Source organism: Pseudorasbora parva, chromosome 9, assembly GCF_024679245.1.
Source record: "Pseudorasbora parva isolate DD20220531a chromosome 9, ASM2467924v1, whole genome shotgun sequence".
NCBI classification, from domain to species: Eukaryota; Metazoa; Chordata; class Actinopteri; order Cypriniformes; family Gobionidae; genus Pseudorasbora; species Pseudorasbora parva.
The window spans coordinates 11,484,178-11,509,938 of record NC_090180.1 but is presented as its reverse complement, the minus strand read 5'-3'; the positions used below and the strand labels follow the sequence as shown (position 1 = coordinate 11,509,938).

General features: G+C 42.4%; 1 protein-coding gene across 1 annotated transcript in view; it reads right to left on the bottom strand.

Annotated features, from left to right (window-relative positions):
• kifap3b (kinesin-associated protein 3b) overlaps positions 1 to 25,245 on the bottom strand; it is a 45,277-nt gene extending 20,032 nt beyond the window's left edge. Inside the window, exons 1-11 of the mRNA XM_067453918.1 lie at positions 25,071 to 25,245; positions 24,500 to 24,631; positions 24,251 to 24,402; positions 24,025 to 24,086; positions 23,549 to 23,690; positions 23,247 to 23,346; positions 21,350 to 21,474; positions 21,153 to 21,251; positions 20,877 to 21,055; positions 11,938 to 12,100; positions 9,454 to 9,554 (exon numbers count right to left, since the gene is read on the bottom strand). Coding sequence (XP_067310019.1) covers positions 9,454 to 9,554; positions 11,938 to 12,100; positions 20,877 to 21,055; positions 21,153 to 21,251; positions 21,350 to 21,474; positions 23,247 to 23,346; positions 23,549 to 23,690; positions 24,025 to 24,086; positions 24,251 to 24,402; positions 24,500 to 24,631; positions 25,071 to 25,225 — 1,410 coding nt within the window. The 5' untranslated portion in view covers positions 25,226 to 25,245. The remainder of the gene's footprint in view (positions 1 to 9,453; positions 9,555 to 11,937; positions 12,101 to 20,876; positions 21,056 to 21,152; positions 21,252 to 21,349; positions 21,475 to 23,246; positions 23,347 to 23,548; positions 23,691 to 24,024; positions 24,087 to 24,250; positions 24,403 to 24,499; positions 24,632 to 25,070) is intronic.
• Positions 25,246 to 25,761: the final 516 nt, after the last annotated feature.

Here is a 25,761-nt window from a genome sequence, read left to right as displayed (position 1 = left end):
TAGTGTGATTCCAAATGTAAAGTAGTGAAGAATTAGAACATGATTATATTTAGATTAAATTCAGTATCATTCTGGTGATTAACATCATTATGTATTTATATTTTAATAATACAACTTTCAATAATAATAATTATTTTATTAAACGTCCCGTTCTTCGCGATTCCATCTTTCAAACTTTAGTTAGTGTGTAATGTTGCTGTTAGAGCATAAATAATACCTGTTAAATTATAAAGCTCAAAGTTCAATGCCAAGCGAGATATTTTATTTAAAAGAAGTTCCCTTTCAAAGCCTAATGCGAACGGCCGGTTTGGACAACAGCAGGAAGTGCAGGGATGTAATGACGTCACTAGAACTGTTTATTGACTAACCCTCCGCCCACAAGAACACGCAAAAATAGGGGGCGTGGTCTTGTTGCTCTCCCACGTGGAGAAGAGCGCACATTCAGCGCTTGCATCTCCCCGTTATGGTAAGAGGTGGGACCTTTCCAGGCAAAGTGCGCTAAGCTGCTGTCCAATCACAACACTGGAAGCGCTGGCCCAATCAGAACTCGTTACGTGTTTCTGAAGGAAGGACTTCATAGAACAAGGAAATCATCAGGCCGTTTTTAGGACAGAGGCGCTGTACAGATAAGTAAATTGTGTGAAAAATACTGTGCTTTTTTACTAGCGAAACATGAACTCATGTTATATTGCACACTAAACATAATCAAAGCTTCAAAACACGCGAAGAACGAGACCTTTAATAGTAATAGCACAATTATTTTTTTTAAATTATATTTTAATTGTAATTAAAAATACATTTAATAATAATAATAGTTTAATACAATTTTAATCCATGTCATAACTACAACAACAATAATTAAACCCATATTATTATTATTATTGTCATTGTTGCTGCTGCTACTGCTATTGTTGTTGTAAACAGAACTATTTCTTTACTGCTGTAAGAAAAAAAATCACAAGGAAACATTAATCTGAAACTCGTTCATGCTTTCATCACCAGCAGTGTGGAATATTGTAATGGACTCCTTACCGGCCTTTTCTAAAAAGACCATTAGACAGCTGCAGCTCATACAGAACGCTGCTGCCAGGATTCTGAGCAGAACCAGAAAATATGACCATATCACACCAGTCCTCAGGTCTTTACACTGTCTACCAGTTATATCTAGGGTTGATTTTAAAGTACTATTACTTGTTTATAAATCACTCAATGACCTAGGACCTCAATACATCGCAGATATGCTGATTAAATACAAACCCAACAGATCACTCAGATCAGCAGGATCAAGTCAGTTAGAAATACCAAGAGTTCACTCAAAGCAAGGAGAGTCTGCCTTTAGCTATTATGCCAGCCGTAGTTGGAACCGGCTTCCTGAACCGATCAGATGTGCTCCAACAGTAGCCACATTCAAATCCACACTCAAAACACATCTGTTTAGCTGTGCATTTACTGAATGAGCCCTGTGCCACTGTACGTCCCACTGATCGCACCTTATTTATCTATGCATCATCTTTTTAATCTTTTTATAACTGCTTTAGTTGACCTTTGTTCTTATCTTTGGTTATTGTTATTTTATCTATAAATCATCATTTTATTCGTTTTAATTCTCTTTACAATTTTATATTTCTATTTCGTATGCACCTGTTGATGATTATTTTTGGTTAGGACTGTCTGACTGGAAGAGATTGGAAAAGAGTTATTCTGTTTGTGGTAGCAGGCTGCAAAAACGCGGACTCAAGAAAGGGGAGGCCCTGCAGGGCAAAGGTAATGTCCCCTACAGGAGCCCGTCTTGGACCGACTTGTAAGGTCCAGGAGACATTGCAAACCTGCTCCGGCTGTTCCATCTCAGATAGGGGTACCCGAATTTAGAGAATCAGGAAAATATGGACCTTTGTATCACCATTTTATTTTTAAAATTCTTTTAACTGTTTTAATTATTGTTGTCTTATTTCTTATGCATAAGTTATCACTATTTTTATTTATTTTTATTCAAAGCACATTGAATTGCCATTGTGTATGAAATGTGCTAAATAAATAAACTTGCCTTGCCTTGCCTTGCCTAATCTTGGCTGACACCTGTCTGATAGAAAAGTACCTGAAAAAGCTTAATGTGACGCCTGGAATAGTATGTCACAACGAGACACATTTGTATTTTCCAAACATCCTCGTAGTGTGATATCACAATAGACCTACTGAAGCACAATTTAAAACGAGAGGACCTTTTGAAGAGGATTGCATGTAGACTATCATGCAACAACCAGGAGGTAAATAAAAGAAAATAAATAAATGATGAAACGGACTGATCCTGACAGGGAGAAGAATTAGTGTTGTCAGTGTTGGAAAAGGGAATGTCATTTGTGTTTTTATACATGAGCCAGAGAGAGTTGAGGCAAAAATCCCACTGTCCATTATAATCAGGTCAACGCTGCAGCTTATCATGGCCCAATGAGAGGGACATTGAAGGCCAATATTAAGGAGATAACTGGTCAGCGGCCAATGAACTGAGCATGTGTGGGTGAAGAGAAGAATGAGGAACTGAACAGATGAAGAAAGATGGGTTCCACAGGCAGAAATGGGCACAGGCTTGGTGTGGGCCGGTTGGATGTTAAACAGGAAGGCACGAACAGACCAATGCAGGCCTGTGAAGAGGCAGCAGTGAGCAATCAGGCCTCTCCCATACAGAGTATCACATAACTGGGTCCCAGGCCTCCAAATCACGCAGTCTAGACTCACTGGCACCTGCTTGCTCCTATTTACCAGCAATGGGAGGCCCTGCCTCGTACCCCTGAGTCATCCCCTCCCTCCCACCTCCGTCTCTGAGCTCTCCATGGTTTCATAGCTCCATAACCCCTGCAAGCATTTCCTCACACACACACACCTCACAGCTTTGAGTAATTATAGCTAGACCCCTTTGTGGCAGAGGAATGGGTCCAATGCCGGGCCTCTCTTGCCAGTTCAGAACCCAGAGCAGCAAGGCCGTTTGATCTAAATCCTCCCTTACAGAAGAGGGTCCAGGCTAACTGCCAGAGCAGACCTGAGGGACACCAGATCTACAGGCAGAAACAGACAGACTGACTTCAGCTATTGATGAAGAGTCAGGGGAGTCTTCAACATGAGAAAGAGAGAAACAAAAGGACAAAACAACACAAAAGAATCAATGAAAGAATGAACAACTAAAAGAAAAAGAAAAAGAAAGGAATAAAGAACAAAAAAACAAACGAGAAAGAAAGAAAGAAAGAAAGAAAGAAAGAAAGAAAGAAAGAAAGAAAGAAAGAAAGAAAGAAAGAAAGAAAGAAAGAAAGAAAGAAAGAATAAAATGAAAGGGGGAATTCTGAAATCCACTGCCACACACACACACACACACACACACACACACACACACACACACATATATATACAGTCTTGTTCAAAATAATAGCAGTACAATGTGACTAACCAGAATAATCAAGGTTTTTAGTATATTTTTTATTGCTACGTGGCAAACAAGTTACCAGTAGGTTCAGTAGATTGTCAGAAAACAAACAAGACCCAGCATTCATGATAAGCACGCTCTTAAGGCTGTGCAATTGGGCAATTAGTTGAATTAGTTGAAAGGGGTGTGTTCAAAAAAATAGCAGTGTCTACCTTTGACTGTTCAAACTCAAAACTATTTTGTACAAACATTTTTTTTTTCTGGGATTTAGCAATCCTGTGAATCACTAAACTAATATTTAGTTGTATGACCACAGTTTTTTAAAACTGCTTGACATCTGTGTGGCATGGAGTCAACCAACTTGTGGCACCTCTCAGCTGTTATTCCACTCCATGATTCTTTAACAACATTCCACAATTCATTCACATTTCTTGGTTTTGCTTCAGAAACAGCATTTTTGATATCACCCCACAAGTTCTCAATTGGATTAAGGTCTGGAGATTGGGCTGGCCACTCCATAACATTAATTTTGTTGGTTTGGAACCAAGACTTTGCCCGTTTACTAGTGTGTTTTGGGTCATTGTCTTGTTGAAACAACCGTTTCAAGGGCATGTCCTCTTCAGCATAGGGCAACATGACCTCTTCAAGTATTTTAACATATGCAAACTGATCCATGATCCCTGGTATGCGATAAATAGGCCCAACACCATAGTAGGAGAAACATGCCCATCTCATGATGCTTGCACCTCCATGCTTCACTGTCTTCACTGTGTACTGTGGCTTGAATTCAGAGTTTGGGGGTCGTCTCACAAACTGCCTGTGGCCCTTGGACCCAAAAAGAACAATTTTACTCTCATCAGTCCACAAAATGTTCCTCCATTTCTCTTTAGGCCAGTTGATGTGTTCTTTGGCAAATTGTAACCTCTTCTGCACATGCCTTTTTTTTAACAGAGGGACTTTGCGGGGGATTCTTGAAAATAGATTAGCTTCACACAGACGTCTTCTAACTGTCACAGTACTTACAGGTAACTCCAGACTGTCTTTGATCATCCTGGAGGTGATCATTGGCTGAGCCTTTGCCATTCTGGTTATTCTTCTATCCATTTTGATGGTTGTCTTCCGTTTTCTTCCACGTCTCTCTGGTTTTCCTCTCCATTTTAAGGCATTGGAGATCATTTTAGCTGAACAGCCTATCATTTTTTGCACCTCTTTATAGGTTTTCCCCTCTCTAATCAACTTTTTAATCAAAGTACGCTGTTCTTCTGAACAATGTCTTGAACGACCCATTTTCCTCAGCTTTCAAATGCATGTTCAACAAGTGTTGGCTTCATCCTTAAATAGGGGCCACCTGATTCACACTTGTTTCTTCACAAAATTGATGACCTCAGTGATTGAATGCCACACTGCTATTTTTTTGAACACACCCCTTTCAACTAATTCAACTAATTGCCCAATTGCACAGCCTTAAGAGCGTGCATATCATGAATGCTGGGTCTCATTTGTTTTCTGAGAATCTACTGAACCTACTGGTAACTTGTTTGCCACGTAGCAATAAAAAATATACTAAAAACCTTGATTATTCTGGTTAGTCACATTGTACTGCTATTATTTTGAACAAGACTGTATATATATATATATATATATATCCTAATTAAAATCATAATCAAAGCCTTAATCAATATTTATCTTCCTTTATTATTATAATGATTCTTTCCAGTTATGATTTTGCTTAAGAGAACCCCTGATTGTTTCTTGTTTTCTAAAGTGTGTATTTGGTCTCTGAGGAGTGACTGAGGGTCTGGCCTAGAGATGTGTGATGTGTCACTAAACACTTGATAACAACACGGTGTCCTGTGTTCACATACCTCCAAAATGTTTGGTGTAACAGTGATGTTACAACATCACTGTTGTCTACTACACAAATCATCTACTTCACAACTACACTACCATCACTACACAAAATGAGTGCAGTAACAGTGTTTGCTCACTTAGGCTGGCTCCCAGATATGAAATATGGATTTGTCTTTCATTTAATATATTATATTGTATATTTATTCTTACTGAAACACTAAAGAATCAATATGAATATTGCCTGTACAGTTGTCTGTACTCTCACTGAGAGAAAGCACATGTTATCAGTATGTTTTAGGGAACATGCTAGTAAGAACTGTAGCCTAATCAGCTCCAACATCGGAGAGACTGTGGTATATTTGTATGTGCGCAATATTCTGTGTTACAGATCAGTGTTGAGGTGGTGTACAATGGGCATCCAAAGAGATGGGTGGGCTTGTTGTTCTGGACAGCTATGACAAATTCCTTGTAAGACTCGAAGCTATCTTCTGCTGATGAAACTGCAAACTATTCTTCAGTAAATTTTTCTTTAAATTAATTGCACCCCTGACTCTTGGTCTTAATATTTCACTACTGGTCTTAGAACACCTAACAAAACAAACAAAAAAAATTAAAAAACAAAGAATAAAAGAATCAACTGGACTAAATTGAAAAAGACAGAACGAACAAACAAATTAAAGAACAAACAAACAAACGACAAAAGAAAGAATAAACAAACAAAGAATGAAATGATGAACAACTGAACAAAATTAAAAAGACAGAACGAACAAACAAACGAATGAAAGAACGAACGAACAAACAAACAAACGACCGAAAGAAAGAACGAATAAATTAACAAAAAATTACAGAAACAAAGAATGAAAGTATGAACAACTAAACAATATTGAAAAAGACAAACAAATGAATGAAAGAAAAGTACAAACAAACAAAACAAAAACAACCGAAAGAAAGAATAAACAAATACAAAATTATAGAAACAAAGAAAGAACTGAACAAAATTGAAAGACAGAATTTACAAAAGATCAAACAAAAGAATGAAAAGAACAAAAAAGGAACAACTGAAAGAAAGACTGAACCACTGAAAGAATAAAAAAGAAAGAACTAACAAAACAGAAAGGAAATATAAAAGAGAAAAACTAAAACTAAATAGAGCAAAAAACGAATCAACGAAAGAACGGACAAAATAATGAACGAAAGAATGGGAGAACAAACAAACGAAAGAAAGAATGGATGAACAAATAAAAAAATGTGAGGAAAAAAAATGACTGAAAAAACTGAAAAGAAAGAAAAACACTGCATACCTCCCTGAGGAGTCCTGCAGCTATTCTGACTGACATCATGCCCCAACCGTCTCCAGGCGGATTGGTGGAGCGATTAGGTTGAGGAATTTAACTCTTTTTTTTTTTTTTTAACAAGCATCTGGTAGGCATTTTCACCCAATTAGAGAAGACAAGCATTTTAAGATGACAACGTTTGGGCAGGAGTTGTTTCAGAGAAATTGTACCCAGGCAATTGCTGGTGACCCCACAGAGGCCCCCTCCTATTAAATTAGCTCTGTTATCTCATTAACGCCGTGCGAGAGAAAGACAGCACTGCAATTAGCCCACTTTACAACACATGACACACACAACAGCAGCAATAACATACAGTTTTTGGAAGTTAACTCTTAGTATTTGTGCAGTACAGTATACACTGGGGATGCAACAATACAGTTAGTCCACAGTTAAATACATACCTCGGTTTTTAAAGGGGGGGGGGGGGGGGGGGGGGGGTGAAATGCTGTTTCATGCATACTGAGCTTTTTACACTGTTAAAGACTTGGATTCCCATCCTAAACATAGACAAAGTTTTAAAAACTAATGTTGGACGTTTGATGGAGTATTTCTGTGTTAAAAATACTCCTTCCGGTTTCTCACAAGTTTCGGAGTTTTTTTTCGAGTATGGGTCTACTTGACGTTAATAGATCGGAAGGTCCTTGTATGGGCCGTACGGGCTCTGCTCCCGGTAGGGTGCGCGCACGCGCGCGTGACTAGAGCGAGAGAGGAAATGCACGCCTGTAAACACTCTCAGGTGCAGATCCAGTCGATCCAGGCGCCGCGCTCCACTTTATTCCTATGGGTGACTTCAACGCTTCAGCACAGCATTCCGGGAAGGCAGCGCCGCATTTGAACGGTTTGGAAGCAGAAATGACGGGAAGCTTCACAACATCACTTCAGTCGCGTCGCAAAGGTGGATCTCCACCGTTCACTGCTGTTAGGACTTTACCAAATCATACCAAAGAAGTGTGTTTTTGACGGGGCGGTCCCAGCGATAAAGGTTCGGTCCTGCTTTGGAAGCAGCCGGTGAGTATAACTGCTTCAAATGTCTATGCTGTTGGCTTGTCGCGTGAGTAAACATCAATAACAAGTTAAACGACACGATCGCGTGCTTCGTCATTCAAATGCACTAACGGTTACTCCATTGTTGTTCTATGTATAACGTTACACTAGTCTGACGTGCAAAACCGTTTTGCTTGCTACTGCTAAGGTTTAGTCGCATACAATAGTCCATAACCCGAATCATGTCCTCATAAACTGCGAGTAAAGACACAGAAATGTTGACAGGCCACTAAATACAGTACATACCACAGAGACGGACGTCCTGCTGTTGCTGTTTCTCCTGTTCAATTTATTTCAGCCTCCGAATGATTGTGGATCATTATCTGTATTAGCTGAGCTCGATAGCCATGAGTTTCTCCACACTTGAGGACGTCACTGCTTTGCGCGCTTGTCATTCTTTAGCTCCGCCCACGCGATATGCCTCCAGGCGCTCGGTTTTTTCCGGAAAGACTCGGTACAGCCTATATTTCTTTTATAAATATAATAAAACTAAAGACTTTTCGGAGAGATGAAGAACGCAATACTATTCTATAGGTACTCAAGATGGACATGAGATTGACTGAAACTGAGTGTTTCACCCCCCCTTTAACCACGGTTTTCGCTTCGGTTCACTTTTTGGCTATTCTGTTCTTAGGCAACAGGAACAGAAAGAGGTTAAGGAGAAAATGTTTTTTATTGCAATACTCTTTCTTTATTTTACTTGAGAAAGCTTACTTAAACTTAAAACTTAACATAATTTTAATAAACATAATTTTAGAAGTGAACTGTCCCTTTAAGGACAAGTGTTCATTAGGCTTCGCTGCTGTCAATATAAGACCTGCTTGCATACATACACACGGGATCCTAAGTTAACCTAGTGTGTATTTGACAGTATTAGCACAGTAAGACTACTTAGTCCATTAAAGCTACACTGTGTAACTTTTTTAGTTTATTCTTAGCTAAAACACTTAGTTCTTTCAAAAATATATGTGCTCATTAATGTATATTTACTTCTTTCAAGTAATAAAGTATCCTCGTAAGTTTATAATATGCCATTGAAAATACATACCGGTGAGGGGTTCGAATGCTGGTCGCCATGTTGCCCCTCCATCTTGAAAGTACATTAGCCAAAGAGGGACATACCCATAAATTCAAGCTTCGACTTTCGCGTTTTAACACTCGATGGCACCGTGTCGAATGTGAAGAGGGGGATTGCCATGCGGACTAATTCGGCCACTGTAGGCGTTAAAACGAAATCGGAATTGAGAGGAACAGAAACTATAATATTCCCTGAATGGTCATATACTTTTACACCGCTAGATGGGAAATATCACACAGTGTAGCTTTAATCACGTGCGTTTGAGAGGCTTTTAGTGTGCACGCTCAGCGGATGTAAAACAGTGTATACGCACGCAAATTAAATGTTTAATCGGCAAGGCTTTAAAACGCATGCAAATAATAAACGTTCGTGTTTGTGAAAAACTAGTGTTCCGTGAGTATAACTCTCTGACAACAGCATTTCAAGCGCATATGACTGTTTTTTTCTCATATCAGCACGTAGACTCTGAGAGAAATAGAAATAGAAATTAAATGCAAAACCCCCCAAAAAAACTATTCACAAGCATGTATTGAACGGTGAATACTGTACCTAAAGGTTCAAAATTATATTGAGAATTGTGGCATCCCTAGTATGCACACATTTTTTCTATATCCACAGAATACCAGGATGACTACCTGTCTGTATTACTTACAAATTCTTCATAGAGGAATCAATACTCGACAAAAAACACATTCCCAATAATCAAAGAGTATAAAAGTGAAGAAGACTCTGACCTGAGGGATGCAGTCAGTGTACGCGAACATGGATTTAGACTTGTCATCAACGCTGATGTGGTACAGGATGCGCATTGCAACGTGCTTGTGCGTGTCATCACCTACAGGAAAAAAAAGAGGGAGAAAAAACCTTCAGAGATCCACAACGTGTGTAAACTTATAAAGCGCTATCTAAATTGATCAGTCACGGTCAGTTAGATAATGTATTTATACTGGCTCGTGTTGGGAGCGAGTCATTTATCATAGAGGTTGGAGATAAGAGCATGTGGTGTATGTGATTACAATCCAAACTCATTCCACGGAGGAGAGAGAGAGAGAGAGAGAGAGAGAGAGAGAGAGAGAGAGAGAGAGAGAGAGAGAGAGAGAGAGAGAGAGAGAGAGATAGAGAGAGAGAGGATACACATAGCACAAACCCTCACACTTCTCCCAACAAACACTCTCATTAATAACACTTTACACCCTCCTAATGCTGATACTCCCCTGTGAGATAGGAAACACTCGGATAGATCAATGGTATAATCAGTCATTATAAGTTCAACCATGGCAGTCGGGACCCGAGACACCCTAGAACACATTATCACATCGGCGATTGATAGCAGATGTGGTCACTGGGAAGAAAAGTAAGGGAAAGCGGAGAATGTAAAGAAAATGAGAGAAGAGGTTTGCTTAGTTTGTTTAATTGGGGACACAGGAGGAGGCATATATTTTAGTGGCATTAATAAGCGCGGGCCGTCCTGGGCGGGCCCTCGGTGGATGGAACATGTGCTTTTCGTTAGTGGCTGCAGACGCAGATGACCCACGTCGAGAGCAACAGGCTTTACGACACCAGCCAGGTACCCTCTTAAACGCAGCCCTAACTGCTGAAGCGTAAATGGCTGACACGGTGCAAAAACGCGGAGCAATTAAGCCCTTAGATGTAATCACGAGAACGATCCAAGCCGGTCAGCAAAAGAGCAACGTGATTGGCCTCAAATTACACAAAATAATGTGGTCGATGCCTGACAAAGACATACAGAAAGAGCAGTTGGAGTGTTGTGAACGAATGAAAATGAAAACAGACACAAAGAGGAATTATTCTCCTATGACGTGTGGCTGAACTCAAAATCACTGGGTAAATGTGTTTGGCTTAGCTTGATTCAGGATATCTGATATAGTCAAACCTCCATTATCTGCACCTGCCCCCGCTTCTGCCAAAGCAGGTTTGTGCCTTCAGCGTAACTGTATATTCTTCAGCTTGTAAAGAAAATCATGCAGATGTAGATCATATGCTGGTTTTCAAATGTAAACATTTCAGCATTACTGATTTTCCAGCGCAACGATTTCAAATCCTTGGATCCGATCTTAAATAGCCTCATTCTTGTTTGAAGATAAGAGTGTATGATGCACATCTAAAGATTACTTTAATTTGAAACCTGACAAATATAATTTGTCCATTAATCTCGCTCATACAAGTTTCATCCCATTTCTTTTTTTATTTCAAATTATATGATCTTGCATATCATTCTCAATCTATCGCATTAAGAAAGAAAGATTCTGGGCTTTGGATGAGATGTGCTAATCAGGATCGGTCTACAGGGTTATCTAAACCATGTTTTTTTTAAACAGGTACAGAGATGCCCAATGGTGCAGGAAAAGGTGAGGAGAAAATGAAAAATTCATCAATGTATTTTAAGGATCGTCAAAGTGAACTTATTTCCGTTCAAAGGTTAGGGTCAATAAGATGTATTTATTTTTTTAAAGAAAGGAATGATTTTATTTAGCATGGATTTATTAAATTGATCAAAAGTGACAATAAGACATTTATAATGTTAAAAAGATTTCAATTTCAAAAAATGATGGCTATTTTGAACTTTCCATTAAATCACGAAATGTATCCACAAAAATTAGTTTCCACCAAATTATTATGCAGCACAATTGTTGTCAACATTGAGAAATGTTCATATGCTAAATGTCAAAATCGGTCAAATAAGGCATCTACGTAAATATATCTATGATCACACCGGTTTTTTTTTTTACCTTCTTCGACAGAAGTAATGGCGCTGGGGAATACTAGATGAGATTTGTCTGATATGAGGTAAAAAATAACAAATACTGTTCAGTTTCTCGCCAAAAAACAAACAAACAATGTGTCACCACGAGCCAATGGGTTTAATATGGATTTGTATGTCTATCTGTTTTTTTATTCTCATAGAAATACACCCCATTGAAATGCATTATTTGTGCAACGGCTGAAGTTAAAAAAAAAAAAATCTTCATTTGTGTTGTACTGAAGAAACAAACACACCTACATCTTGGATGCCCTGGGGGTAAGCAGATAAACATCAAATTTTATTTTTGGGAGAACTATCCCTTTAAGATGCCATTCTGTTGCTTATCAGTCCTGTTGTTTTTGAACACAAGATAACAAAAAACCCTTGCTGTGCAATTAAATGACAGTGGAACAATGGTCAATCTCATTCTCATTATGAAAGTTAAGAGAGTTACCCAGCAGAGCAGTGAGTTTGGGCAGCAAACCCACATGAACCATCTTGGTGCGCAGGCCAGTGTCAAAGGAGAGGTTGTGCAGGAGTCGCAGAGTGACGTTCATCAGGTCTTCGTGTTCACATGGAACTAGACGAGCCAGCTTCTCCACCGTGTCCACCTCGGCCTACAAATGCACAAGTAAAGTACAAGTAATACATTTTAAATTAGATGTCGAAAGAAACAACTACACAAAATCATTTAAACAATCTTTTCCCTTTGTAAATCACTTAGTCTGGAGAACAAACACAATCATCTTCTTTTCTCAGTTGTTCCTACAACGGCCAGAATATTTTGTCCAACATGTGTTTTTATGTACGTACATGATGAAAGATTTTATATTTCTTTTATCTACAACAAGGATTTGGTTAAGGGATACAGGAATAAAAACAAGTTCTGTCTTGATAAATGCACATTCATAGCCAGAATTAGATTGATTCCAGGTGGACTGACAGTGAAGCAGAGTAGGACAAGCAGGACGAGTCTCTGTACAGTGATGACAGAAAAATCATGATATAGCCTACAGTAACTGACCCCATAAACTACTAAAACACCTTAAAGATGCAGCTTAACGCTTGCTTAAAATGCATCTATATCATTTTCAGTGATCTCAGTAATTTCATGAAGATGTATAAGTGCTGAACACCAAAAAGATCTCACTAGGTCATTATTTCAAAATTGCATTTACCGTAGTAACAGTGAAATACAGTGCAAAATAGGCAAAACAAATACACAGCATTGTTGAACATTACGGAGCCTGGCACATGGCATGCAGACAAAATCTATATTTCACGAGTTCACATATAAAATTGATTAGACAGAGTATGCGTATTTGATGTGCTGTCCGTGGGGAGGGCTCCGAGCTCGGAATGTTACCCAAACCCAGAGTACTCTCCCCGTATCTCTGGTTAGGATAGTAACCAGGCGAGTGTGAAGAGACGTGGTGATGGAGGGATGCAGAATAAAACTGTTGAGGAACATAGGTGAGTCGGCTAAGTATTTATATATGTCTCTGTGGCAAGGGGGGCGTGGTTCAGCGAGGTCTGCAGCAGGAGAGAGGGCCACGGGACGAGCGGTAAGTGAGTGGGTTGGACGCAGATTAATAACACCTGTCTCTTGTTCTAGTAATGAGCGCGGAGACGGGATAAAACACCAGCGGAACCGGAGACCAAGGAGAGAGAGAGTCGGACTGTTGGTGCGAGACACTGAGTTTACCGGAAGCCGGAAGTGCGTGACCCGGAAGTGATACAGAGACTGAGCGATATATGAGAAAACAGACACACGAAGAAGTGTGCACGTTTGTGTTTGAGTTAAGAATAAAAAGCATCAACAGTCCTGCCGACCCCCGTGTCCTCTTCCTTCCTTACCTTATCGAACTTGTTACACTGGTGCCGAAACCCGGGAAGGAAGCAGGACAGAGCCGCCGCCATGACAACGCCCTCCGCCTCGCCATTTGCGGAGATCATCACCTCCCTCGCGGTCCTCCACCAGGAACATCATAAGGCATTGCTGGACCTTCGGACCGAACAGGAGCGCCGCTTCGAGGCCATTGTCCAAGGCCAGCAAGAGGACCGCGAGCGGTTCCGGAGCTGGATGGACCGGGAGGTTCGCGCCGAGGCCGCTGGGCGGGCCAGCGCACCGGTGCACGTGCCCCTACAGAAGATGGGGCCGGAAGACGACCCCGAGGCCTTCGTGGATCTCTTCCAAAAAGCCGCGGAGGCCTGCGGGTGGCCCCGGGCACAGTGGCCGGTGCGCCTCATCCCACTTCTATCCGGCGAAGCCCAGGCGGCCGCGCAACATCTACCGGTTGCGAACCTCCTGGACTACGACGACCTGAAGCGGGCCATACTTCAGCGGGTCGGCCGGACCCCAGAACAACACCGCCAGCGTTTCCGCTCCCTGGAGTGGGGCGAGTCCGGTCGACCCTTCGCATTGGCCCAACAGCTCCGGGACGAGTGCCGCAGATGGCTGCTGGCCGGCGGCAGCGACGTGGACCATGTCGTCGATCTGGTGGTGCTGGAGCAGTTCATCACTCGGCTCCCCAGGAAGACCGCCGAGTGGGTCCAGTGCCACCGGCCCACGTCGCTGGAGACGGCCATCAATTTGGCGGAGGACCACCTGGTGGCGTGCCCGGGGGTCGGCGCACCCCCACTAACTTCTCCCTCTCTCTCTCCCCCTTCTCTCTCTCTCTCTCGACCTGTCCCTCTCCCCAGGTCCCGCCCTCCAGGCCCTCCTCGCGTTCCCCCCAGAGGCCGGGGTGGGATGGGCCTTGGACCGTCTGGGAGTTCGCGGGTCCCGCCCAGGGGGGCGGGGCCGCTGGGGACTGGTAGTGACTATGGATCCGGTTCCGCCCCCTTTCCGCGCTCAGCCTCCAACCCACTCCCCGCCGCCGGGGCGGCGGGTAGGCCTGGGCTGGCCTGCTGGCGGTGCGGTGATCCGGATCATTTTGTGGACCGATGTCCGATGATGGACATCGGAACAATGATCCGGATCCCGGACGTCCAGCGGACCACCCCCGATCAAGCAGGAGAGTACCAAATTCCTGTAAGTATCAAGGGGGGTACATATCAGGCCTTGGTGGATTCAGGATGTAACCAAACCTCGATCCATCAAAGCCTGATTCAGCCTGGGGCGTTGGATACAAGCCGCGTGGTTAAGGTGCGGTGTGTGCACGGGGATGTGGTGGAATATCCGGTTGTCCCAGTCACGATACAGTTTAGGGGAAAAAAGCATAGTGTTGAGGTGGCGGTTAGTCCCCACCTCCGGCATCCGCTAATTCTGGGGACGAATTGGCCCGCCTTTTCGGCGTTATTGGGATCGTTGTGCGCGGATGCCGCTTGGGAAAACAAGGCTAGGAACGGGGCGGTGCGAGTGCAGGTTGGCGAGACTGACACGGGGCCCTTGGGAATAGCTTCAGAGGAACCGAGCGGGGTTGAGAGACTGATTCTCTCGGACCGCGATGACTTCCCTCTGGAGCAGTCCCAAGACGAGACGCTAAAACATGCGTTTCAACAGGTCCGCACTATCGACGGTCAGTCCCTCCAACCCGCATTGCCCGTCACGTATCCTTATTTTGCCATAATTAAGGATAGGTTGTATCGAGTGACCCAAGACGCTCAGACAAAAATGGATACAACCCAATTGTTAGTACCAAAGAACCGCCGGGAAATGCTTTTCCAGGCGGCTCATTCTAACCCGATGGCGGGCCACCTGGGACAGGCGGCCACGCTGAATCGTTTAATGACCCGATTCTTTTGGCCAGGCATTTATGACAATGTGCGCAGGTGGTGCGCGTCTTGTCCTGAATGTCAGTTGGTGAACCCACTGGCCGCCCCAAAAGCGCCATTGCGCCCTCTACCATTAATGCAGGTCCCCTTCGAGAGAATTGCGATGGACCTCATCGGGCCATTAGAACGATCCGCACGCGGGCATCGTTTTGCGCTAGTTATCGTGGACTACGCAACACGATACCCGGAAGCAGTGGCTCTCCGCAACATCTCGGCGAAGAGTGTTGCGGACGCACTGTTTCGTTTAATCTCCCGGGTGGGGATTCCGAAAGAAATCCTCACTGATCAAGGCACGGCGTTTATGTCACGCACGTTAAGCGAATTGTACGGATTATTGGGCATTAAATCCATTCGAACCAGCGTCTATCACCCACAAACAGACGGCTTGGTCGAACGATTTAATCGCACTCTTAAATCCATGATCCGTAAATTCGTACAAGAAGACGCCAAAAATTGGGATCGGTGGTTAGAACCCCTCTTATTTGCTGTGCGCGAGGTCCCGCAAGCCTCCACGGGGTTTTCCCCCTTCGAGCTTCTCTACGGGCGTCAGCCACGGGGGGTGCTGGACGTCCTACGAGAAACTTGGGAGGAGGGGCCTTCGTTGGCCAAAAACGAAATTCAGTACGTCATGGACTTGCGAACAAAACTCCACACATTGGGCGGCTATCTAGGGAGAATTTGTTGCAAGCCCAGGACCGCCAGAGCCGGTCATATAACAGGGGTACTAAACTGCGCAAATTCACACCGGGAGAGAAGGTGCTCGTTCTACTCCCAACCTCGAGCTCAAAATTAATGTCGAAGTGGCAGGGGCCGTTTGAGGTCGCACGGCAGATAGGAGAGCTCGATTATGAAGTGATACGATCCGATAGGAACGGGGCACGTCAAATATACCACCTCAATCTGCTGAAAAAATGGAATGAGGTGGAATCGGTGTTGTTGGCAACGGTGATCGGGGGAGAGGATGATCTCGGGCCAGAGGCGAGCATTAAAGCGCAATCAGTCGCGCTGGCCCCTGGGGGAGATCACCTCTCACCGTTACAACTCGCTGATTTATCGAAGTTGCAAGCGGAGTTCGCTGACGTGTTCTCGCCCCTACCGGGACGTACCGACTTGATTCAGCACCATATCGAGACCGAGCCGGGCGTGGTAGTTCGCAGCCGGCCGTATCGCTTGCCTGAACACAAGAAAAAAGTAGTTCAGGACGAATTAGGCGCAATGCTCGACATGGGAGTAATCGAGGAGTCCAACAGCGACTGGGCGAGCCCGATAGTTTTGGTCCCCAAAACGGACGGCTCGGTCAGGTTCTGTGTGGACTACCGCAAGGTGAACGCTGTGTCGAAGTTCGACGCGTATCCAATGCCACGGGTTGACGAATTGCTTGATCGGTTAGGCTCGGCTCGATTTTATTCGACACTGGACTTAACAAAGGGCTATTGGCAGATCCCCTTGTCTCCATTGTCCAAAGAAAAAACAGCTTTCACCACGCCGTTCGGATTACACCAATTTGTCACGCTTCCTTTCGGCTTGTTCGGGGCGCCCGCAACCTTCCAGCGACTCATGGATAGGATTTTGCGTCCCCATGCTGCATATGCTGCTGCGTACCTAGATGACATAGTGATTTATAGTCACGACTGGCAGCGGCATATGCAGCATGTGAGGGCGGTCCTGAGGTCGCTGAGGAGAGCGGGGCTCACGGCCAATCCGAAGAAGTGTGCGATTGGGCGGGTGGAAGTAAGGTATCTGGGCTTCCACTTGGGTCATGGACAGGTGCGTCCCCAAATTGATAAGACTGCCGCAATTGCAACCTGTCCGAGGCCCAAGACCAAAAAGGAGGTAAGACAGTTCTTGGGGCTGGCGGGATATTATAGACGGTTTATACCAAATTATTCGGACCTCACCAGCCCTTTGACTGATCTTACTAGAAAGGGGCTACCAGATACGGTCCAGTGGACGGAGCCGTGTCAACAGGCTTTTACCCAAGTAAAGGCTGCCCTATGTGGCGGGCCGCTGTTACACTCCCCTGACTTTTCTCTCCCTTTCTTGTTGCAGACTGACGCGTCGGACAGGGGGCTGGGCGCAGTCCTGGCCCAGGAGGTGGAGGGGGAAGAGCGGCCGGTGCTGTACATTAGCCGTAAGCTTTCCAAGAGAGAAGCTAAGTACAGCACCATAGAAAAGGAGTGTTTGGCCATCAGATGGGCCGTTCTCACCCTCCGCTATTACCTCCTGGGGCGGGAGTTCACTCTCTGTTCGGACCACGCTCCTCTCCAATGGCTCCACCGCATGAAGGATACCAACGCGCGGATCACCCGTTGGTATCTGGCTCTTCAGCCGTTTAAGTTCAAGGTGGTCCACAGGCCGGGTGCTCAGATGGCTGTGGCCGATTTCCTCTCCAGAAATGGGGGGGGGGGGGCTGCAGGCCGGACGGCTCCCCGGCCTGAGTCGGGCGGTGGGGGTATGTGGCAAGGGGGGCGTGGTTCAGCGAGGTCTGCAGCAGGAGAGAGGGCCACGGGACGAGCGGTAAGTGAGTGGGTTGGACGCAGATTAATAACACCTGTCTCTTGTTCTAGTAATGAGCGCGGAGACGGGATAAAACACCAGCGGAACCGGAGACCAAGGAGAGAGAGAGTCGGACTGTTGGTGCGAGACACTGAGTTTACCGGAAGCCGGAAGTGCGTGACCCGGAAGTGATACAGAGACTGAGCGATATATGAGAAAACAGACACACGAAGAAGTGTGCACGTTTGTGTTTGAGTTAAGAATAAAAAGCATCAACAGTCCTGCCGACCCCCGTGTCCTCTTCCTTCCTTACCTTATCGAACTTGTTACAGTCTCCTCTAATGCTGATTAGGTAGATCCTTTGAATGTTCTACTCCTGAACTTTATTAATTATACATCATTTCATGGCCAGAATTTACTAATTAGTTCCCTTGATTTAGGTAAATCATGAACACAATATAATAATCTGTTCCCTCGATTTAGTAAATCATGTCCACGTTGTACTAATTCGTTCCCTCGCTTTGATTTAACCAAAACAAGGTAACAAATTATTATATCATGTCTACAATTTAGTAAAATGAGGGAAGAAGTTATTATATTGTGTGCACAATTTAGTAAAACAAGGGAATGATTTATTATAGTGTGCACGATATAGTAAAATGAGGGACAAAAACTTTATTATAATATTATAATTTATTATAACACACGATTTAGTAAAGCAAGAGAACAAATTATTGTGTGCACACCATTCAGTAAAACGAGGAAACAAACTATTAAATTGTGTGCATAATTAATTTAGACGACGGAATTAATTATTATATTGTGAGCACAATTTAGTAAAACGAGAATGAATTATATTGTGCACACCATTTAGTAAAACGAGGGAACAAATTATTATATTGTGTGCATCATTTATTAAAGGTCCCGTTCTTCGCGTGTTTTCGAAGCTTTGATTATGTTTACAGTGTGCAATATAACATGAGTTTATGTTTCGCCTGTAAAAAAACACAGTATTTTTCACACAATTTACTTATCTGTACAGCGCCTCTGTCCTAAAAACGGCCTGATGATTTCCTTGTTCTATGAAGTCCCTCCTTCAGAAACACGTAACGAGTTCTGGGCCAGCGCTTCCCGTGTTGTGATTGGACAGCAGCTTAGTGCACTTTGCCCGGAAAGGTCCCGCCTCTTACCATAACGGGGAGATGCAAGCGCTGAATGCGCGCTCTTCTCTTGTGGGCGGAGGGTTAGTCAACAAACGGTTCTAGTGACGTCATTACCATAGACAGTAAAAGAAATGGACAGAGCTATCCCATTGACTTCAACGTCAGATGTGACGTGAGCAACCTGTCTGACAACTGTAGGTCTTCTAGTAGTTGTGGAAAGTGAAAGCTGAATCACGTTGTTTAAATATTTCTCCTGTTGCTTTTGGCTCACTATGGGCTTCTCCCCATTCTTCCCCCTTGACTTTATCAGACTTTATGTCTCCACGTCCCCCCGACTGTCTCATAGACAGTAAAAGATTGCCTGCGAGCGTCTCCTTCGGTCTATACGGTAATTTCTCAACTGTGCGACAGAGCCGGTTATGTCATCAGTTGGTTATGATGCAATAGTTAGCCTATTTTTACAAAAACAGCTTCTGCGGGGCGATAGTGTAAGATACAAGGTAACAGAGCCTTTTATGCATTGTCGTGTTTCTTTATAAATAAACAATGGACAAATGGAGTCTTTAAACGCCTCAGATGTAAAGTTATTCACTGTCAAAGTGACTCAAAAATGAATGGGAGTCAATGGGATGCTAACAGCAGGTGATGCTTGGTTAGCAATGGCCGCCCCTATGGGTGGAACGCTTTCCGAGCGCTAGATTACCCCCTTGGTCATTACATCCCTGCACTTCCTGCTGTAGTCCAAACCGGCCGTTCGCTGTAGGCTTTGAAAGGGAACTTCTGTTAAATAAAATATCTCGCTTGGCATTGAACTTTGAGCTTTATAATTTAACAGGTATTATTTATGCTCTAACAGCAACATTACACACTAACTAAAGTTTGAAAGATGGAATCGCGAAGAACGGGACCTTTAAAACGAGGGAATAAATTATTACATCTTGCATACAATTTAGTAAAACAAGGGAAATCATCTTTATTTTGTGCGTACGACTTTACTTTGCTATACTATTATGCGCACAATATAATAATTTGTTCCCTCGTTTTATAAAAATGTAGTACAACGGGAATTAATTATATTGTGTACATCATTTAGTAAAACACATTATTTTATGGTTTGCATGATTTATTAAAACAAGGGAATTAATTATTATATAGTGCGGGCAATTTAGTGAAATTAGGGAACAAATTATTATATTGTGTGCATGATTTAACGAAACGATGAAATCATGCATAATTTAGTAGAACAAGGGAACAAACTTTTTGATCATGTGCATGTTTTAGTAAAACGAGGGAACGAATTAGCAAAATGTGCTAATGTTAAATTGTGGCCATGATATAAATATTTTTCCCACATAAAAAGTTTCTTATTTTGTTTTTTGTTTTTTGATGTTTGAAAGAGTTTTAAAGTATATTGTGTGCCCAAGCGGCAACCTACCACGTTCTTTCTTGAAGCCAATATGGAAGTAATGTAAACTGCAATTCCTCAACTGGCCACTAGGGACAGGCTCCAGAAGGGAGCAGAATATCATTGAGCACCATGTTAAAATGCCCAACTTTACAGCAGAAAAAAACATGTTTACAGTCTGGTACAAATTGTGATTTTGGTCTATGTGGCTAATTTTGCCCTTCATGACAACTGTGAGGGGGTGAATTTTTTTATAACTCATTCATTTACATTATATAAAGCCTTACATTTCTGCCTAATTAAGGGTGTGGTTACTTTAAGTGACAGGTGGATAGCCATTTATCTGCCGATTATAGTCATCGCATCATCTAGGCTCCGCCCACATCCCGCCTCTTTGCCAGTTTTCTGATATCCGGGAATGACACGCGATGACACGCTGACAAGATGGCAACGCCCAGCTCGACCCTACTTTATGCTTCAGAACGGCTTATCCGAATCCTATGGGTGACAAATGGACACTACGTCCATATTTTTTACAGTCTATGGTTTTACCATGTCGTTCTTGTTCTCCAAGAAGATGCTGAGCTTTTTGAGGAAGGAGACCACCAGTACCAGCAGCTCCTCGTTCTCCCTCTCTAGAGACTTGACCAGCAGGTGCACAATGTTCTTGTTCCTCATCTTGAGCTCAGTGCGGGTGTCCTCAGACAGGTTCAACAGCAGGTAGAATGCAACTAGAGCCACAGGGAGGAAGAGGAACACATAAACAAAACCTCATGAATGATTCCTACAAAACTGGTAAATAAATAAATAAAACACTATTTTCTGTACCTCGCAGCAGCTGCTCCTGTTTGACCAGGAGGCTTTGGTATTTCTTAAAGGTTTTCTCATGCTCCTTCCGCAAGCTCTGGTTGTCGGGGTCCTCGTCACGTGGATATGTTAAGGAGCAATCCAGTTCATTTAACATGCAAATTTAGGAATTTATGTTTTTTTCTTTTTGATTAAGAAGAGAATGACAAAAAGGATATAAGCCTTGCTCTTTTTCTCTAACTCATCCTGCCACATGTCATATTTCTTCAGCTCGTGCTCGATGATAGTCATGCACAGGGCGCCGATCTTATAGTGCGTGATGAGACCGTGGAACTGAGAGAAACTGCAGGAAGAATACGAGTCGTGAGGGTCTGTCCTCCTCCGACCTCTACTGGCACATCCAGCCAGACACTGATGTATGCGATACAATCTGAGAACCAGACAATGGCTGGTATGCAGAGACACCGAGACGGACACGCCAGATGAATTTCATACTCTAGTCCTGATTAGTACATAAACAGAACTGAAAGATCGGGCCAAACAACTTATCATACATTTCAAATACATCCTTCAAACGTCAAAGTTATTCTAGCTTGTGGAAAGAAATTTCCACATTAGCCATCTAAAAATGAGAGCCAAGGAAAACCTTCAACTGAGAACACAGTCCTTCAAAGCTCAAATAAATGGTGACAGCTATCTCAGTGAAAGCAGTAACCTGATCTGCGGCCACTAAAGATGTTTTGAGAACATATCATGGTTTTCTTCAGGCTTTCAACCTTATACAAGAGCTATATTGGAATGATATAAGGTTTGCAACCTGCTTCTTAAAATAAAAAATTAAAAGTGAAGGTAGCATATTAATCCTCCAAAATACCCCTGTCAAAACAGAGTATTCTTTCTCTTTTCAATTTTTTGAAATGTCTCATATGCTCTCCAAGTCTGCATTTATGTGATCAAAAATACAGTAAAAACAAAAATATAGTAAATTAGATTTTGAAATAAATGTTTACTCCTTTTATAAAGGTCCCATGGCATGACATTTTCATTTTATGAGGTTTTTCAACATTAATATCCCCTAGCCTGAAACAGACAGAAGCTCTACTGTATTCATGTCGATGTCGTGTTTGTTTTTAGTTGTGCTGAAAGCATTTTGTGAGAGAAATAAAGTTAAAAAGTTCACTTGTGTTTATACTTGAGCTCTCAGATACAAACAAAATAAACTTGCGCCCTCAACAACTCGATATAATAAAGCCGGAGACACACTGCAAGCATGACGTGAGCGTGGCGTTTCTGCTGCGTGGCGTTTTCTCTGTCTTTGCACACCAGAAGCGTGTCTGGCGCGACGCTGCTGCTGCTATTAATGTACAGAGAAGCCCTATACTTCATGTTAAATATAAATATATTGCCTATTGATACAGCAAGGACAACGTCAGCAGTAGCCTATCGACCATACATATCTATGGTATTGACGGCAAAATAGGCTACAGAATATTTCGTTCTGTATTGACAGGTTTAATATTTCAAAATCGATAATTATGTTGTTTTTTATTATTACAATTAGGCCTATATCTGCATTTATGTTAACCTACAGACTTTCAAACATGAAAATGTCATTTATTAATATGTATTCGTGTCAAAATGACATATAAACATCCTTTCCTATTCTATTCTGCTTGGAAACGCTTCCAACACGCTCATGTCGCGTGAAAAATAGGCGTCTCCTCTGTTTAAAGCATGCACGCGTTTTCTGTGCGGCTCGGGCCATGCGTGACCAGGCAGTGTGCAAGCTCTAACCGGTTAACATGGGAGCCAAAATAAAAACGGACACGCCACGCAGCCGAGATGCTCACGGCCTAACACTTTCGCAGCAATCTTTCCCCAGCTCTCTATCTCTCTCTGGCTGGCAGCGCTTGCATGACAGCACATTAAACATTAGCATAATTATCCCCATGCTAAAAACCTCCTCAACCAGTGTCTATTCTATTCTATTCTATTCTATTCTATTCTATTCTATTCTATTCTATTCTATTCTATTCTATTCTATTCTATTCTATGCCATTTAAAACACCACAACAGTATGGCTGCTGACAAAAGGACAAAAAAGCTGTTGTGTACCCTGAGAAGCAGAAGAAGACGTAGATGATAATAGTGGCTAACTCCACACTGTGTTTCCAGTCCTCTCTCAGTACCCGGGCCAGAGCTCCGAGTACAGTCTCTGAAAAACATCGCAAACAAAACGATAATAATCACTGACGCAGATTAAACCCATACTCCACCAAAAAAAAAAAAAAAAAAAAAAAAAAAAAAAAAAATCGATCTATCATATATTGCAAGAGAAATCAAAACAGAATAATTACAGAATAATTACACTGTTGACAGTGAATTAAGTGGAAACTAACAGTGATTTAATTTAGTACCATTATGAAGGAGCTCCTCCAGGTTATCAGGGTTACGGGCCAAATGGAGGATCAGAGTGGACCCTCTGATCTTCTCTGGGATGCTCTCATACAACAGCTCTATGTACTCATCAATTTTATTAATATTGGCCTCCTCATCAATCTGAAAAAAAAGGATTATGGAAATAAATCAACTTTAGTTAAAACTATGGCTGTCAATCAACTAAAATGTTTAACCTTTTCACAATTAAAACATTAAGGAAACAAAATACTAGGATTTATGTAAAGATGTAGTCCTCCATTGATATTAACATTTCTATCAAGGAGGTTGTGGATGATCACTGATGATTGAATTACACTGTTCAAAGACTTTTGAACAGTGTAATTCAAAGTTGTTGTTTTTTATTAAATCACATGTGTTAACACATTCACTTTGTCGGTCCTAATTACATATAATTTAAAATGTGTTTGGGTAGGAATTTGGAAACAAGGCGTACTTCCGTTCCTTCAAACGGCAGGAGTTCTCTAGGTTTCGGTGGTTTCTTTTCCTTCTTCTCCGCTAAGGACAGACAACATAAAATAACAAACATCATCACCATTAAAATTCGTTATGATAAAAATAAATAACTCAAAAACACTGCTAAAACAAGACTGTGAGTTGCTCATAGAAATGTATAACTTAAAAAAATATTTTAGTTGGGTTTTTTTTAAAGAGGGATTTACATTTACTGCCAGGCTTCTTTCGGTTTTGTAAATATTGCAGCAGATGCTCCACCTCCGCTAGTTTTGATGGATGAATGATTTTACACTCTTCCACCACCTTCCTGGCCAGGGAGGATATATCAGTGCAGGCATTCAGACTCCTCAGCCGGATGCTAAAGAACAAACATAGACACACATGTAAAACGAGTTGAATGAAAAGTAATAAACAGAATAGAGAATGTACAGTATGTGCAGCAAATCTCAGCTTACATTTTCTGGCATTCCTTCTTTTCCTCAAGCCTGGCATTGCCCGACTCTCCTAAAATGGAGGCTTCCACCTCATAGTACACAACTAGAGCCTTTTCTGTGGGATGCACATCGATATCACCAATCCTACATTTCCTAATAGACACAGGAGAGATTAAGATTGGATCATGTGACAGTGAATTGCAATAATTAATGAGGTGTCTCAAACCCTAGAGAGCTGCCAAGCCTATAAAGCATAGATCGTGCATCATAAGTGCAGGTGCAGTTCATTCAGGACGCCCCCAAAAATACAACATAAATGTCTAGATAAGCAGAGACGGTGGCATCACAACGGGATGGTTACAGTAGGCCACGCCCATCTGCAAGTGAAGCGGATGAATTTGACCCAGATTTACACTGTAAATATTGAAATTATAATGAAGTAATTCGCTTGAAAACCAAAGAGAGTGAACACACAGATTCATAATATCTAATATACACGTATATGCAGTATATCTCCCTTAATAAATGGACATAATCGAACTAACATAACACTGTCACTGCGATGTACGTTTAAGTTAAATGTAATGGTTACCGCTGCAAATACTGCGAATCGTCCGGCTGCATTTTACTCCGTTCATGTGAAAGCGCGAGTCGTCGGTTTGGCTGCTCTTCAGATTGTTGTTGACATGAATGAGAATCAAAGCATCGTTCACCCGCACCGCACTGATCCGCTGTCACATTCACCATCTGATGGGTCGAGGAGGCGCAGAAGCCTGAACTGAGCGCGTCCGCCATCTGCAGGACGGGAGGAACATGCTGGCGACGTGTTGTCTTCTTTTAAAAATGTACATTTCCATAAGACAACAAAAAAACATGCATTTATTCATTGGAAATTATGGATTGCAGCATTGGTTATATGCAAGTAATTTATTTAAGTGTTTTTATAGTAGGGAATATACAAATGTATGCTTAAATTAAATCAGTCATTCTTCAGAGAATATCATTGACTTATTTCAATGTAAGGGTGTAGGACTTCTGAATGTATAAATAGGTACATTCATAAAATAAACTTTTGGACCATTTTATATCAATTTTCATTATGGCTTTACTTGTGTGTCATGCTGAATGTGCTGGACACTTGGCTAGGGCCAGTGTGTTTGTTCTAACGTTAGCTTTTATGAATGGATTTGTGAGAGATGATTCATATGTTTGTTGGCATTGTCGATTTAAGAGCTATCTAGCAGCAGAATTTATATATCCAGATTATTTTTACAGCTCTTCTC